Source organism: Xiphophorus maculatus, chromosome 11 (assembly GCF_002775205.1).
Source record: "Xiphophorus maculatus strain JP 163 A chromosome 11, X_maculatus-5.0-male, whole genome shotgun sequence".
NCBI lineage: Eukaryota > Metazoa > Chordata > Actinopteri > Cyprinodontiformes > Poeciliidae > Xiphophorus > Xiphophorus maculatus.
The window spans coordinates 5,554,751-5,572,655 of NC_036453.1; the positions used below are offsets into that span (position 1 = coordinate 5,554,751).

Genomic DNA, 17,905 nt, shown 5'->3' on the forward strand with positions numbered 1-17,905 from the left:
ACGAACACCGCAGTAAACTCCCGTGGCAGATAGTATGGCCGACATTTCACTGTCATAAGTTGTATCGCCTCAGAGCTGTAGCTATTTATCAGTCCGTAGTTCGTACAACTTTCATTCACGTACAGAGACCTCCTCCCCTCGTTTTTCCCGACCGCTCGGACTAACTGAAGACCGTTGGAGGGGTGATGATGCTTTGCATTATTTATTAGTTTGTTGACATTCAGATCCTCCGGTTGTGGGGGAGTCAGGGGGTGTCTACGTCGCCCATATCAGAAACCGCCACTCTTCGCCATAGCAACAAGTGTTTATTCTTGTTTGGTTTTGTTTGGCATTTGGAAATTATTCTCAAACTGATGTTTGGTCTGAGAACCTGCTTAGCCTCGCCCGAATCTAGTTTGGATCCTTATACTTACCACAACAAAAGTAGGGGAGAAAAAGAGAAGAGGAGGTTCTGATTTTCGGCAGGAGAGAAAGGAGAGCATTTCCAGCACTCACACAGCAGACATGGGGGGCCTCTCTTCTTGTTTCCGGAGCGCTCCTCCACGTCCCGAGCAGAGTGGTGGGGAGCATATTGCTCAACCTCCGTCTTTACAACAGAGCCAGGATCTTAGCTTCCTTCCGGAGAGACGCTCGAGAGTCAAGCTCTACTGTCAGACTGGAGGATATCACCTGAAGATTGCAGAAGATGGAACAGTGTCTGGTGTGAGGGAAGAAGATGACCCCTATGGTGAGGAAAATGCATTTATCAACTTATTCTTTGTTATTAAAACTGCGTTTCAGAGTTAGTTATCATTTATGTTCAGAACGTTAAACACGACAAACATTTATGGCCTTGTTTTAAATCTTTATATTTTCTGAATGATACTGTTTGTAAAGTGGAAGCGTTGGTGGACAAATCAAAAGTAAGTAAGCTTGAAGAAAGAAAGAACACTTTAATTGAAGGGGTGTGCATAAGACTGACATGGCACTGTAATGAACATGACATAACAGGATCAATTGGATGAAGAAAGTTAAGAAGAAAGTTAAGACTAACAAGTGACGATCAAGTAATTTAATATTAACACAGAGCTACATATTTTTCTTAAAGTTTGATCATTTGCATTTTTATGATAGATTATGATTTACTGGATAATGTCAAGTTGTCATAACAAAAACGTTTTTTTTTTCTTAATTAACGTCAAGTTGTCATAATAGCGACATTTTTTGTCTTGATTAATGTTGTCACGACAAAACCGTTTTTGTCTTGGTTAATGTCAAGTTGTCATAACAAAGACATTTTAAACAATGTCAAGTAAGAGCAGGGTTTGTAGGCCGATTACGTCATTACGTTACTCTGCCTGTCCGAATTCCTTCACGTGCGGCCTCACATTGAAGGACGGGTCCGGTGTATCCTTCACGGCCCACCATATCCCATAATTCATTGCGGGTCCCGGCAAATAATTTTTTGTTATATTACACTTTAAGTGACAACGTGATTTTGTACAACGTTTTTAGGCGAGAATGTAAGTGTGTAAGTCTCAAACATCTGCTCGGTTCACCAAAACATAACCTGCTCTGACATTTTCGGACATGTCTGCGTTAACCTCCGGCGCCCTGGCCGGCCAGGTTCGGTATACCGGAGGAGAACGCCTGACTCCCATTGTTATAAATACTCCCACTAGCTTTCCCTAATGAGTGGAAGTTAAACACCGATATTATTCAGACAGGTAATATCTAGTTGTAAAATGTTTGGTTTACTAAAGTGTATTTAATTTATTCTTGAGCAAATCGGTTTGATTGATTAAAGCTAAGCCTTCAAGCATACTAGTTTTATTTAACTGTAATGACTTATCCGAGATTTGGAAAGTATTATATTTGAAAATGAATAATTTGCTTATATTTATTCATGGTAGAAATGTGCACTACATGTTTGAACATTTTAGAATCAAACTAACAGATTTTTTTTTTTTTACTATGGAACAGCATTTACTATAAAAGGTGAAGAATAATACAGAAATCAAGAGTAATACATGACTAAAAAACAAACTTCAGCTCCGTTGTTTTTTTGTCTTCGCCCTTCTCTGCTTCATCCTGTCACGGTTGCTAGGCAACATAAGTTACGCTGAGGTGCGGTGGGGTGTTGGGTGGGGGACAGTTGGTGAAGGCTAGTCCTGCCCAAATTCACAGCTTTTCTCTTCCGGTGTTCGTATACCCCAACGAGTCTTTGTATACTGTTTGTTTAATAAAAATAAATAAATAAATAAATTAAAAAAAAGCTTTTCTCTTCCGGTCTTCGTTTATTCACGGCCTTGGAAGGACGTGGAAGGATGCATCCTTCCATCCTTGGAAGGATGCAGACCTCGAATTCGGACACAGCTTATGTCTCTGAAAGATTTGGCTAGCCGCCTGCAAGTTCCTGAAAGTAGCCTTAATATTCTTAGAAAATAAATTCTAAATTCAAATAAAATTACCCGGAAATTTATTAAAAGAATTCTGAAAATCTCATTAAGTAATCCATCTGTTCAGAAAAGTTGCCTCTAAGTCTTGTAAAAGAAGCCAACAAGTTTTGTGAAAGTTATCTGTATCAGGAAAGTTGCCAATGGAAGTAGTGTGTATGTTCAAGAAAATAGACTGCATATTTTCTAATAGTAACCCAGTAAGGTCCAGAAAGTAACTTGAGGGTAGACTGTAGGTTTGTGACAGAAGCTTGGAAGGCTTTTGCAGTAATATGTAAACTTGAGGCGAGTAACCTGTAACTTCTAGAAGGATAAATCATTACTCCATCATTACACTTTGCTGTAACTTGAAGGCTCCAGCAAAGTGCATCATTTTATGCACTTTGTATAACTTTGTAAGCTGTAGCTACTTTGCTGTAGCAAGTTTGGTGAAAGTAATGTTAAAGTTATCTGAAAGATGTGAAAAGCAACCTGTAACTTATGACAAACATTCAGCCCATTTTGGGAAAGTAACCTATCAATTACACTAAAATAATTTACAAATTCAGCTACCAATAGGTTTTAAAAAGCAACCTGTAAGTTCCAGAGAACAGCCTGTAAGTTTTATAAAGTAAAATCGCTTCTTAAAACTCATTTTTATTCCTTGGCATTAAATTGAACTAGTGCTTTGATACTCTGTTTTTATTTATTTGTGTTATTGTCATTCTTGTACAGCACTTTGGTGCAGTTTTATGCCTGTTTTTAAAGTGCTATATAAATAAATTTGACATTGACATTTAAATAAAATAGCCTTTAAGTGTTGTGATGGTAATCTAATCTTAAGAAATTGTAAATTATGACAAAGTAACATTTCACTATCAGAAAGACTCTACAAGTAAATTATACTTTTCAGAGAAGTAGTGTATTCCCTAAAAGTATTATATAAGTACCATGAATGTTTCAGTAAAGTAGCGTTAATGTTCAATAAAATCCACCTGTAACTTCCAAGAAAGGAACCTGTAAAACTAACCTTTAAGTTTGAGGAACATAACTTGGAAACTATATAAAAGCATGTCGAATGTTTTGTGAAACTAGCATGTAAGCTCCAAGGAAGTAACACGTTTTCCATGACAGTAACTGTTTCAAGTTCTATTAAAGTTGTGAAAAATGACTTATAAACTATGGAACATAACATTTATATTCCAGGGAAGTAATCTGTAGTATGTGTGGCCATTGGGGAACTTAATCTCTTGTGCAAGATTTTTAGAATACATTTCTGTTAAAAGCTGCTTAGTAATTTGGGATTTTTATCCCAACTCCTTACCCTTGAACACATTTGTATGGGGGAACATTCTACCAGGGCAAAAGCAGCGTTTTTGGAAGACATTTGTTACATTATGTAGGTATGTTCTCAAATTTAGCCTTGGAAAGGAAACAAAAAGTCACACAGAAATGTGATGTTGATTGTGTTACAGTAATCATGAAGCTGAAGTCGGTGGGTGTAGGACTTATTGTCATCCAGGGGGTGCAGTCATTGAAGTACCTGGCTATGAACCAGAAAGGAGACCTCTTCGGAAAAGTGAGTTTTGGATTTTCTAGTGTATACTTGTCAGAATCCGTTTAAACTAAGTAATTGTCTACACGTTTTTAAAACTGTATTTAAAATGTAAATGATTTTTATCTAATATACATTAGAAAATAAATTGAATTATTTTATTAATCCGTACAATCATTGAGATGAATTTACTTAGAACCCTTGAATCAAATAGTCTGCTGCTATTTGCACATTCTTTTTTTCTCAGGATAGCCCGACTGATGACTGTAACTTCTTGGAACATATTGAACCAAACGGCTACACCACACTTCGCCACGAGGAATACTCCTGGTATGTTGGTATGAAGGCGAATGGCACACCTATGAAGGGAACAGAAACCCACCAGGGCATGAAGAACATTTTATTCCTGCCGAGACCAGCCTAAGCTTAAATGAATAAAAACCCTGGAAAACCGCAGAAAGGATTTTAGCTCAAGTAATTTTCATGAATGTTACGCTGGACAAAGCACTGTAAAGGTGACTTTGAAAGAGTTCATGAGGTAATAACCTTAAAGTTTTTTTGCCCACTACAGCTGATTGAAAATATATTTATTAGACTTGGACTTATTTTATTGTCGTTGCACAAAAACACAACAGTGTTGGCAACAAAATGTCATTGCTTGGCCACTGGAGCACACAGAAAAGAATTAGCTTACATGCATACTTATAAGCTAACAAAAAGAATACTCTCTAGTACAAAGCCTCCTTTCTCACTAATAGGCTCCAGTGCATGTCGCTGCTGCAAAATGAGCATTCACTGTGAGCCATAGTTTGGTGCTAAGAGAAAGAAATGTACAGCTTGTTCACAAAATATCTTTAAAGTTGATCGTGTCTGAAACAAACAGTATAAACTCAACACTGAGCAACATGGTTTTAAGACCTGCAGTTCAGGGGATGATTGTTTTGTAGTTAGTCTAAATTGGGATGAAGTTGGGGTTCTCATTTTTTAATGAATTATCTCTATTCCTGGAACCACTTTTTGCTACAGAGCCACACGTGGCAACAACAAACCATATATGTCGCTGTACTGAATGTAAGCTATTTGAATCTGGTCAGAAGACGTTTCTCTGAAAACCTGTTTGCATTTCACAATATGTTGTAACTTTGTGCTGGCTTGATGATTAGTGCATTTATATGTGGTTTTACCAGTAATCAAATGTTGTTTTACTCAACATTGTAACAAATATTTTCAATATATAATGTGATGGGAAAGTAAATTTGATTTTTTTTTTTAATTGTAAAAGTATGATCTGGATGAAATGGCTTGTAATTCCAGTCAAGTTACCTCTCAGGCAGAACTGTGAACATGAATAACACCTGGGTTGTTTTGATGATTCTTTTGAAAGGTGATTATAGCTCTTTAAAACTGTTTCTCACTCTGGCAGCAAAATATCTGCTGCACTTCTTGAAGTTTTGTTGTTCAACATTAAACACAGTTAAAAAGAAAAATGAATCAACTATCTTGTGTCATGTGGTTCTTAGCTAAAAACATGTTTTTCCTAACCATCTTGTGTTATGTAGTGTTTAAAGGGCATAGATCATCATTTTTGCACCTTTTCTTTTTTCTTTTTGCTGGTTTCAGGTTTGTAGCATACTGCAGTCATATTCATTTCCAGGGACTGAAATTAAGAACTATATTCAAAAATAAAATATGAAAAAAACGTGAGTACAAGGCAGCCAAAAGTGATGTTATGCTTTGAACACCAAACTTAGTGTATAACACGATGCCTATCACATATATGTGATAATTTATCCATGAAGGAGGAAAAGTCACAAGGCAAGCCAAAATCGGAAGCACTAAAATTCTGACAGAATTCTAATCAATTATTATGATCAAGTTCAGACCAGTGATAATCTGATCTTCCCAGGTATGCATCAGGATGCTACTTCCAGTAACTGTCATCATAATAGCCTGTAGATAGGGAACTCTGTGGTTGTTAGTCTCACTTTTTTTTCCATATAACTGTACTATAAGAACAAAACATAAATCCGAAGACACAGTTCGTTAAACAATTCAAACTCTATAAGTCAACAATAAGTAGCTGTTGTAGTACTTAACAAGCAACTTCGAACTAATTTTAATCCTGTGGTGGATGGAAGGGTAGCTGCTGTTGTCAACACTCTCCTTAATTGGATGCAGATAAAAAGTTAGCGTTATCTGTTTACTGTCTTTAAACATGGAGGAGAGTAGATGTTGTATTACAACCTGACTGGATTAGTAGATGGTTATACACATATAAAAAGAAGAAACTGCTGGAAAAAGAAAGCATTTTTAACATGAGAAAATGTATGCTCACAAGCAAAATCAGGGTTGTCTTAGTGTTTGACTTCCCTCAGCTTTAAATTTTTCCTTCCCTTAAATCTAAATGTCAACTTGTGTCATAATCTTGGGGCAAAAGTGTTTCCACCAGAATGTTTTCAGTGGGTGAGGAATTTGACTTCCTCATGTGTTCATTTCAATAGGGTTCACCCAATATTCTCGCATAGAAGATCTTTGCAACCAAAGCAGTCACTCTGTTCTATTCTGTGTTTCTGTGATATGCTTAATAAGATTGTTTTTAATCAAGAAAACACTCCATGTTCAATGTACAACCGTGGTACTACAGACAAAACAGATTCAAATGTTTGCTAGGGACTTGGTTGCTGTTTTTAGGAGGTTTGGCTATAATCCAATAAGGTTTTACTCTTTCAATATCTATATATATTTGTTTTTGGCTAAATATAATTTTATATCCAGTTTGGCACAACATTTTTATGTCCTTAAATTATGTATTTTTTTCAACCTTTATCTTTGCAAGCTTTTTTTTAAATCTCATCTCGCAAAGTAATATAATTTTTTAGCAACTTATTAAAGAAAACTATTCCTGTGTTGGTAGTAATTGAACAAAGATTTGTTTGGCCACAAGATGGCAGAATTGATATTGTTTCTAAAGACGTTAGTTCCGGATGAAGGGAGTTATAAGTTACTGTACTGAATTTAGAAATGATTGTTTATACATATGAATTTGATGGAAAATAACAAACAAAAAATATAACAAATGAATAATACTTGTAAAAATTAGCTGCTGTCAAGTTTTTTTTTATGCTAGCTGTAAATTTAATGGCAACAAAAAACAGTCCAATTTCTACATGCTCTGATTTGAGTTCACTCCCACTGCGTGCCTGCTGAAATGTTCAGCATGAAACCATGACAGCAAAGTGAACAAAACGACCTCCATTCACCCCGATCAAATGTTTTCACCACAACTTTTTTGGAAGCGGAGGCATTCTTCATCTAATCCATTCTTAATGTGTAACGACTGAAACAGAACATGGCCTGAAGAGACTGCTTTAGAGGCCACCCTGCCAGGAAAAATTTCCGGGAGGAAACGTTCTCTGGAACATGGTTTAAAATGTTTGGGATGGCTGCAGCTGATCTTCCGACAAGTTTCAAATTATTGTGGGAATCAAACTGAGATCTCAGACACATACCAGTAGGATTACCTATCCAAATACAACAGTTTGACATTGTAGTTTTACATTTAGTCCTTAAATTTATTCTGAGCACAACACTTGGTCAAAATTATAAAATCCCTCTGTTTTTATTAGTTCAATAAGGCATAAAAATTCTGACAATACGAAAGCTTCTAAACTTCAATTTAAGAGTAATAACTGACTTCAAAACAAGCTGGTAATTTCATTGTGCCAATTGAGAAAAGGGTTTGTTTGACAGCGCTCATTGGGCTTACAAATACAAAGCACAACAGGAAAGCTCAAGGAGCTTAGTCAAGAACTAACAAAGGGGCGATTTAGTAAAGTCATATGGTTTCCTCTGGGAGCTATTTTTAAACCGGAAGGAAGTATTATAGTCAGATGACACAAAGACTAAGCAGTCTGAACACAATGACTGATGTGTTCAGATGAGTAAAGTTAAGTAAAGTCAACACTGAGCATGCTGTACCAACTGCTGAGTTTGTTTATGGTCAGTACTGAGTAGAGGGAATCAGGACTACTGATGGGATATTTAGGATTTCCTTCATATTACAACCTTTATTTCCTTTATTTGTGTAGCGTTGCTCTCGATTAATATTAACTGAAACATCATTAATTTTAGACTGCATCCCAGAGGTTCTTTACTTTATTAAGTTTCTGCTATGTAATGTTCTATGCATTTTTTTTAAATATGTTTTCATCATGTAAACTACCGTACTTTGAATTCCCTTGTTGCTATTAGTATACAAATAAACTTGCTTCACCTGGGCTACTATCAGCCAGAAAATTAAATGAAACATATAGCTGAGTGATGAAGCAGAACAAGGACACCAAATCCATATCTGCTCCTGGTTATAATAGCTGATCTAAAAGGTAATACTAGAAACAGTACAGTATTTTATTCTTAGTTCTGTTTTTAGATTTTTACTTATGTATAAATCTAAATGCTTTGACTTGCTTGTCACTTTGTTGCTGGAACTGTTGAATCTTCCCACTGAGGAAATCACAATAAAGATGATTTCTCTTCTATTTTAACAACCAGCCCAATAATCTAACAGCTACTCCTGAGAGCAAAAATATTGTACATAAAACTACTGGATAACATTGGAAGAGCTAGGTTCAAAGTGGACTTTTGCTGCCTTAAAATACTTCAACCGCTAAAGTTTTATGGCGATTCAGGCTGCCGTTATTTTATGTATAATGGTGGGTTACTTACAGATTATTTATACAACTGTTTCCATGGGAAAAAGATACAGTGCATCACAAATTATTTTCCTGTGAGTAACGTCATGAGAATGGAACATATAAAGGTTTTCCAAGCAGAGTAAGTTTGCATAAAAAGTAAAAAAAAACAAAAAAAACCATCATGGTAATTCTATATTACAGCGATACTCTGACAAAGGTACTCCTACATTTTCCATTTCCAGCATTTGTTTCACACAGGAATATCATAGAGGTGGATCACATCCCATCTCATAATCTTCTGTAAATCACTGGCCTAAATAATAAAATAGATCACACTGACTTAATTTTTTACATTTCATTTTTGATTTTGATCAATCATAATTACTTTATTTGTATGTTTATATTTAAAATCCCAGTACGGTAAAAACGTAAAATTGAGAATTCTTGAGATCACAGGCAAATGTAAAATGATAAATTATTGTTATATGATCATTTCAGAAAAATTTCTAAGATAAAATATTCAGTTTAGCATTAAATCTCCATATCTTGCTACCCCCACTCCTGCATTTTCAAACAGAAGTGTTACATAGATGTTTAGGAGGCTAAAACAAGAAAGCGACCTGTCTGAACTCTAATTTACAGGACCCCACCCGCTTTCCAGCTGGCCACACAAACCCAGACAAATACAGACACATACACACACACACCCCTACACACACACACAATCTGGCTGGCCATTGGCCTGTTGGGCTGTGCAGGGCAGGAAGGGAATCATTCACTGTAAACTGAACAAGGACTGGCTTCCTCTGGGAGTCCCCAAGCCTGACAGCGGCCAAGATCTCTGCAACACAAACCCTTCCAGCACACACACACAGACGCACGCACCCCTATGGGTGCACACACATAGTATGTGTCTTTCTATCTTCAGAAGGACTTTGCATTGACTCCCTTTCAGTCATTTCTATATCCTAAACCTAAATCGTGGAGCCATAAGGTCCATCGGTCTTCAGAAGGTCAGTAAAAATGCCAGAAATGGTCCCAAGAAGACCAGTTAAACAAGTACACACCCACACACACACATCCCAACACAGTATGCCTTTCTGTCTTTACAGGGACTTTGCATTGACTTCCATTCATTTTTCATTAATTTCCAGAGCCTAACCTGGACACTTAACCGAAACCTAATGATTACCAGTGCATATATAACCCTGAACTCAAATTGTGCCTTGGTCCTAAAACTAACCATAATCCCAAACAATAGGCCTATAAAGCCCATTGGTCTTCAAAATGTGAGTAAATATGCCAGAAATGGTCCTAAGAAGAATAGCTAAACAAGTACACACACACACACACACATACAGGAACTGAGACATCTTCTCTCATCTGTTACTCGTCTCTTTGTCCTCAGTTTCATCTTGATTCTCTCCCTTCCTGTCTGTCTTCCACTTTCCAGTTTAGCCTCAAGCTTTACTTTCACTATATTTGCTTTAATATGTATTTTTGTTATGTTTCTATTTTCAACTTTAAAAATGACCTGCATAAGAAGTTGTGATTGCCTTTTTTTCAGTTCATTTTGGAGAAACACTCCGTTCTACTGTCTCACCTTCATCCTGCTTTCTTGAACTGATAATGAAAACAGATATGCTTTGTCAGTGTCGCTGTGTGCATGCTATTCCCGTCACCTTTCTCCTCCACACAAGCTCTGCCCCGCTCACACACGAACACACAGGAACAGAAATAGGAGATGCATATCCGTCAGCTGATCCAACTGGAAATGCTGACAATGGTATCCCCATCTGCCGTCGTTATCTGAGACGGCAAGAGAGTAAAGAGAAGCAGGGAGAAACATAAAAACAAGTGTGAAAAGGACATGAGGAGAGATAAAGAAAGCAGTTTAAAAGCCAAGAGAATCACACAGATGTTTGTGGTTTTCCCTACAACAACTGAATAGATAATTTATGCGTGATGGATAGATTTAGGGAATTACCAATGATGTAGAAATCTCGTATAAGTCAGAGCAAATGCTATTTGATAACTATTTGAATCTTCAGAATATACACTAGAGAACTGGCAGTATGACCAAAGCAGGCTTGCTGGGCTTCAGCAAAAATAAAAGTAAGATGTTCTTGAAGATCAACAGTAGGAGGCAGATTTACTGTTTTGTCAGGCTTAAAGTTGTACATGTTAAACTTCAATGCTTCTTTTGACTTATAGGCATTGTATTGATGCTGACCTGGAAAAAAATCTTTAGGTTTAAATCTGGTATACTGAATACTAAAGTTTTGTACCAATCATTGGAAATCAGCAGTTTATATACATAAACTTATACACATAAACTACATAGAAGATATTTTTTGTTCTAATTCAAATAGTATATTTTATATACTTGAAAAACAAATGTTTTTTCATTGTGGTAGAGTATATTTGTAATTAGTAATGGAAATATCTTCTATTATCTCATAATATTTCTAATATTAAGAATAATCAGTGGCATGGCTTACTGTAGTTAAACACACTGACATTAGAACCAGAAACGTCAATCTATTTCAGTTCGATTTTATGTTACAGCATCACAAATTGATGAAGATGAAAAATGTGTTAAATCTTTTTTTAAATGTGATTATTCTATGTATTCAGCACACGTGAGTCAATCACTTTTCACTGAAATTACAGCTTAAAATATTGTCTTGAAATAACTTCTGTTGTAAAGTGCGTTGAGATTGGTTTTATACTAAGTGAATAAACTGAACTGAAGTCTTTTAGGGTCTGTGTTTACCAGCCATGCACATAGACTAACATGTGTGTCCAATCATAAAATAGCTTGAGTTTAGATTTGATGAAGCTTGTTAGAACAGTAGTTTTCCACTCTAAAAAATTCCCCAACTAATTTAGATCTGAGCTTTGACTGGGTCATTCTAACATGAAAATAGCTTGATCTAGCGCTTACTACATGATGCGGCTCATTTGTCTTCTGGAAGGTGAACCTCCATTGGGACTGAAGACTTTTGCAGCCTCCAACAGGTTTTCTTCAGGACCTTCCTGTGTCTAGTTCCACTCATGTTTATATAATTTCTGATCAATTTGACTATATTTGTTGAAGAAAGACATCCCCTCAGCATGACACTATCACCTCCATGTTTAATCATGGAGATTCACTGATTGACTTTATTTACAATTCAGCTGACTTCTGAAGGCATTTAGTTACACTGGATTTTATTAACAGGTAGCAGAGTACAGGAGGTTGAATATGTAGGACTAACTTTTTATAGAATTTTCTCTTTCAAGGACAGAAACAATGTCAGATCTGGGCCAGTAGGTTTTGAGCTGCTCACAGATAAAGGAAAGGAAGGAAGTTGTGGTTGTGACACCTGTAACTAAGGAACTGTCATGACTCAAAAATGGAGAAAAAAAGTAAGAAGCTTGACATAAAAAATAAGGCATTGCGTATTTGCCTTGGGTTAATAATACATTCAAATTTCCATCATTTTTCTTGTCTTGTAAAGCTTGGCGGATGCAAACTAAAGTTGAGGTGACCTTTTGAACTCTTGTGTATTTTTGTGAGCTACATAAAGAGAGCAGTTCCACACAGCAACAACTGTATGTGAAACTTTCTCAGATATACTCAGAATTCTTGTATAAAATGGAATGGGGTAAATTTATTGTTTTTACTGCAAAGTCTGCAAGTCTGCCCCATTTCTTGAGTCCTTTACAAATCTCAAGGCAACTTGGGGTCCATTGTTTTCGCAAAGAAGCTTGGGCATTTGGTGTGAAAGGAATTTGGAATTAAACTCTCCAAACCGAACATTTCTTCAATGTTTCCATATGTGTTTATTGTTGTAGCTAAGTCTTTTTTCTCTCTGCTCTTTATGCTCTCAACTGAATACACTGTCTTGCTAAAGCAAGAGAAAGTCATCACCAGGACTAAATGTAGGTGTGAACTGTGCTACCGGCCTTGAGTCACAATCACACAAATGTCTTTTGATTATAAATAGAGTAATTGTTCCTTAACATCTGCAATCAGCAGAACTTATTAATGACACAGTCACAGGTTCTCAGTGTGACTCAAAATCACTGCCTGTATTTCCAAACACAGGGGAGAACTGTCAGCTATTGTTCTAGACAAGAACACACACACACATGCCCCCCCCCCACACACACAGCCCCTCATGTACTGTAGACCGGATGCTGGCCTGTCTACTCAGCTGCGATGTCTCACTTACACAAATACACTCTCACACACAAGACCAACTGCAGCGATGACGCTTGTAGTAGTCAAGAAATATCCTGAATGGAAAAGTTGGCTTTAAGAGTCAGATGACATTCTGTTTTCTTGGATTTATTTTCAACATCTTGCAATTTATACAACTCGTACTTGCACTGCTGTCTGACACCATGTTTGACTTTAACCACAGTCATTCACTCTGATATAGCAGAAATGGCTGAGAAAACCAAAGTCTTGTTTATCGCAGGGTTTACTCAGTCTCTATTCCTTCCGCTTTGAACACAGTTTCTCAGTAAGTCTGATGCCGGACGTTTTGGACTTCCTGATGACGTTCAGAACATTTGAAAAAGCCTGCTGGGAATTTTTTGGCATGATACTTCTGTCCAATTTTAATACCAAAACAGAAACTAAAAGTGCCTGTGAAACATATAATGAGGTTCACTGGAAAAACATCATACACTGGAAATGTTGCCTTCCTCTTATTGTAAGGTCCTGATATTTCCTCAGTTTAAAAAAAACCTCCATACTCTCTCTGGGATTCCAATCAAAAACTTTGACAGTCAAGATGGTGTACAGTACATATGCCACTAATGCTAGTGCTCATATAGGAGGCATTTTCTATAATCTGGGGCTCAGAGTTATTCAAAATGATGTCTAATTTCACAAATATCAGTATATCAATATACAATATATATCAATTTTGCTTCTTTTCTTTTCTTAAATAATTTTACTGAAGTCATAAAATCACATCTTTACGAGAGATTGTGAGTTGAGTATAGAAATGAATTGCTCAGAGAGCTCAAAAACAAATTGTTCCCTAGTTGGTATGAAATATTGAGTGGCGAATGGCATAGTCTGCACTTTAAAAAAAGTGTTATGAAAATATCAAAACAACAAAAGTACAAAATGACAAAGAGGCATGATTGCAAACATTGCCACTTTTAGGACAGAACACGATAGTGGGTGTGTGAAAAGCGAAACTCTGTCACTGTTTTTGACCAAAAATTCTGTTTGCAGAAATGGCTGAGAAACGATAAGTACAAATACAAATGAGGCTGTATGTAATTTGCAAAAAAATCTGTTTACTTGGAGGGTAAAAAGGCTCCACAACATTGATATAGAGGTATTAAATCAAAATCAAACCAAGGAATATTAATTTCCCTCAAATCTAGTTGTAAGAGATAACACTTTAGACTTTTGGTTAAGAAACCCATTGGTCTTCAATACACATACAGTGTGTAGTTCTCTTTTGTCTTTGTTCAATTATGGTACATTTCATATTTATGTTTATGTATAGATAGTAAGGCTACTGAGTTCTATAGTAGACAGATCATTCTTGGCAGAAATGATCATTTTAATTCACTCTTATTTTTATGGGCCAAAAGAGGAGGAAATCCCACTTTAAAAAGAAGCAAAAGCAAACTTCACAAGTGTCATGATCCTAATGAATAAAACCTTCATGAAGCCTTTTTTTCCCCTGGAAGTCGTCATGGAATCATTCTTATTCTGGCTGTACATGCGTAAGCAAAGCCATTACTCCCACTCCTTTTTGCGTCGTTGCCCAGTCTCCTTTCTGGGAAAGAATTGTCCAAGTTAAAGCTCTTATCGCTTCCCTTTCCCTTTCCCTTTCCGGTCATTCAGAACATGAAAATAAATGGGAAAAATATCTAGAGAAAAGCAGAGCTCAGAACAACCAGCTGAAGGCTATTTATGGCAAATATCTTACATTCCACACATCCCTGATATGTCACAGTGTTTGATTGTGGCTGTGACCGTGTCATTGCAGGATGCTGTGGCTTCCTCGCTCTTTTTTCAGCCTTACTCACTCCCTGTTTTATTCTGTTCCCACTTCCTTTCCTTTCCATTTTTAGGCAACATCCTTTCTGTGTGTTCCTAAGACCAGAGGAGTTGCTATAATTGTTCGCTCGTTGTCCAAAAGGAATGTCCAAAGCAAACCAGCCTTTTGAAGCGGTTCATTGTCTCCTGACCTCAGTAGGTAAAGGAGAAGATGAAAGCTATACAGATGGGGAAGAAATGCAGTGGAAAACATAGGGCACAAGACCAATTTATTATTCAGCAAAAAATACTTCAATGTTTTAAGTATTTTTCCAAAACCATTACTTGTGGCTACTCTTTTCCTTCAACAGATGAATGGCAAATCATAAAATTTTCAAGAGGTTAAATGAAACTTTTTTCTTTGATGTCAACATCAAAATTCAAGAAGTTATATGAAGTTGATATATTTTCCATTATCCTCCTCTATGCTCAATAACACCAATATCCTGTTTTGTCCTGATTTGGTTGCGAAAATTTTTATTTCCTACACTTTCATCTTGATATAGGGATAGACTAATGGAGAAGTTTTCTGCTACTTTGAAAAATTACTTCAAATCATACTTCAAGAGCAGGACTATTTAGTTTGATTTAGTCATAATGAATCTAAGAGAACTCAAATCACATATTCTGTCCTCAAGGCAGCAACATTTCACCATTTTTTTTACATATGGCTTCTTAGTCAGAATATAATGCCCAAATAATTTAACAATTTGACATCCTCAAAGAGGATTATTCTTTAGGAAGCCTTTGGGGAAAAAAGGGGAAAATAACTAAAAGTGAAGACTTTTGTAAAACCTTTGAAATGCATCACCAGGCACCTGTAATCCGCCATTGTTCTTCGTACGTAAAACGTGTCTTGGATTATAGGTCATGTTAGGATGGTTACCGTTTTCACAAGGGATGCATTCTTGATGTCCACATGAATATCTGAGGGAAATATTTTCACTCTGGAATCAATAAAAAATGTTTTGGGTGCCCAAAAATTCAATTTCAATGTGCAGGGCAAAAGTTGTTAAAAAATGTCCTGTTTCAGAGAAAAATAAAATAAAATTCCCATGTAGATTTACGGGGTTTAAATCCCGTGTAGATTTAAATCCTGTGTAGATGGGGACTTAATGATGTAAAAATCATGTTAGGCACAACCTCAGACTCAATGTGAAATGTTTTTGAGAAATGTTTGTCTTTCCCACTCCGAATTTAAACATTTTAAATTAATTTAATTTTCTTCTTTAAATTTGGAGAGAAAAAAAGTTAGCATAAATAATTTAACAAAATTATTTAATAATAATTAGTTAAATTACTAAATAATTACTAAATTATTAAATAAACAAAAAAAATTTCTTTATTATTATTTTATGATACAATACAACATACTGAAGTCATCACAGTACTGTTTAGAAATGATTTAATTTGAATTATTTTGTAGAACTTAGTAATGTTATTTATTACCACAGCATTTGTTTTAAGCTGTTGTAGAATAACTTGCTTGCACAATTTCCTAATTTCAAATGAGTTAATTTCAGAAAGTTGATTTCTACCTGACAACTTTTACCTGACTTCTTTCTGAAATAATTTATCTTAAACCCAAAGATTTTAATTTCAGGCTGATGTAAAAGTAAAAAAATAAAAATAAAAAATAGACAGAAATGAAGAAGCAAAAACAATACATAGATGTTAGTTTTTTACAGACACAATAACTGATCTGAATATAAAAATGACTACTGGGGCTAAATTTAACTTCCAGGAAACAGCCAGAGGATAAAAATATCTTTATTTAACGTCAGGTGGGTGGGAAGAGAACAAGCGACAAAAACTTGATGGAAAATTTATCACCTGCCCACTTGTATGTGTGAGTGAGTGACTGGATTTGAAATCAACACAATGAGAGGAAATAACAGTTTGGAGACTGAGTCAGCACAGATTCACCATTCTAGGTGAGCAGGAGCTGAAGAGTTCAGCATGTACACGTTATCAGTGAGGTTAGAAAAGACATAACACCTCTGCCTGTCTAATGTACAGACATGTTATTTAAATGTGTTTTACTAATAACTGGATGTGGGTGTATCAAGACTGATGTAGAAATGAAGCTATTCAGATCACAATCTCTTGTATAACCTATGATGTGTGGGTTTCTAGCTCTGATGTTTCCATTCATTTAAATATTGTGCAGCTAAATCACATGGGTAGAACTGAATTTATGTGTTAGCGCCACTATTCTACTGATGATCAAATATGGGACATAATAAATGATCATTTTAAGATGTCATCATGGCGATCAGAGTTAACTGATCAAAGTTAACTGAATAACTCAGGGTTAGTTTGATAAAATGTGTGACTACTGTTTCTTGATGAAGAAATTTTATTTATCATTCAATTTAATGGCATGTTATTTTCTCAATATCTTATCTTCCACCCAATTTCCATAAATTGTGAATCTGGTTCACTTTTGAATAAGTCAACTCTACTAAAATAATATAAGAATATTGCCCCTGTTCACTCCATATTAACTGAAAAATGAGTAGGATACAGAAATTTTTCTTTACTGTAGTTAAAGCGAACCAAAAATATTCCCAATGTGTATAGGAAATGAGAAATTGTCAGCTAGCCAAACATCATTTCATATCTGAAACCACTGAAACTGCCAAAGTCCAAAACGGTAAAGCAGGAGACCAGTTTTCTGAAATCATTGCCAGTACCCACTGGCAATGATTAATAAATAACATTGACAAAATTATCATGACATCAAATATAAATGACAGATTTGAATTCCTCACTTGAGGGGGGAAAGTTAAAGGAAAAAGAGCATAGTTGACAAGCGTTGCCATTGGTCTCTAAATGACTTTAGGTCTATTTATAGCGTGATATATATGTGTCCCCTCAATGTCAGTGAAGCAAACGTAACAGGAACAAATGTGTCACTCTCATTGTGTAATGTTCAAAGACAAGGAGCCTTTTTAAAATTTCACAATGAAAAACAGTCTAATACAGGGGACATAATATTAAATATTTTCATATATTATGACAGGATATTCTGGGTTTTAAATCTGGAAACACAAAACAACTCATCAACTGATCCTAGTTTTTCTTGGCTCCTCATCCAGCCAAATGATCAACTGCTACTAGACTTACAACATTTTGGGTTAATTACCTTCATATAGGACAGTGATATTATATTCTTAATCCA

The 17,905-nt window shown here is 35.8% G+C and overlaps 1 protein-coding gene across 1 annotated transcript; it reads left to right on the forward strand.

The window, feature by feature from the left end:
• The first annotated feature begins 206 nt into the window (after nucleotides 1–206).
• fgf1 (fibroblast growth factor 1) lies at nucleotides 207–4,422 on the forward strand. The gene is made up of 3 exons (XM_005805444.2): nucleotides 207–727; nucleotides 3,890–3,993; nucleotides 4,217–4,422. The coding sequence occupies exons 1-3, from the start codon at nucleotides 505–507 to the stop codon at nucleotides 4,391–4,393; spliced, it is 504 nt and encodes a 167-aa protein (XP_005805501.1). The 5' UTR covers nucleotides 207–504; the 3' UTR covers nucleotides 4,394–4,422.
• The last annotated feature ends 13,483 nt before the right edge of the window (nucleotides 4,423–17,905 follow it).

What these genes read in the sequence shown, in the direction of transcription:
- fgf1 (XM_005805444.2), top strand. Translation starts at nt 505, where the DNA reads ATGGGGGGCCTCTCTTCTTGTTTCCGGAGCGCTCCTCCACGTCCCGAG. An exon ending in GGAAGAAGATGACCCCTATG is followed by an intron (nt 728 to 3,889) that starts GTGAGGAAAATG and finishes ATTGTGTTACAG; the next exon opens with TAATCATGAAGCTGAAGTCG. An exon ending in AAGGAGACCTCTTCGGAAAA is followed by an intron (nt 3,994 to 4,216) that starts GTGAGTTTTGGA and finishes TTTTTTTCTCAG; the next exon opens with GATAGCCCGACTGATGACTG.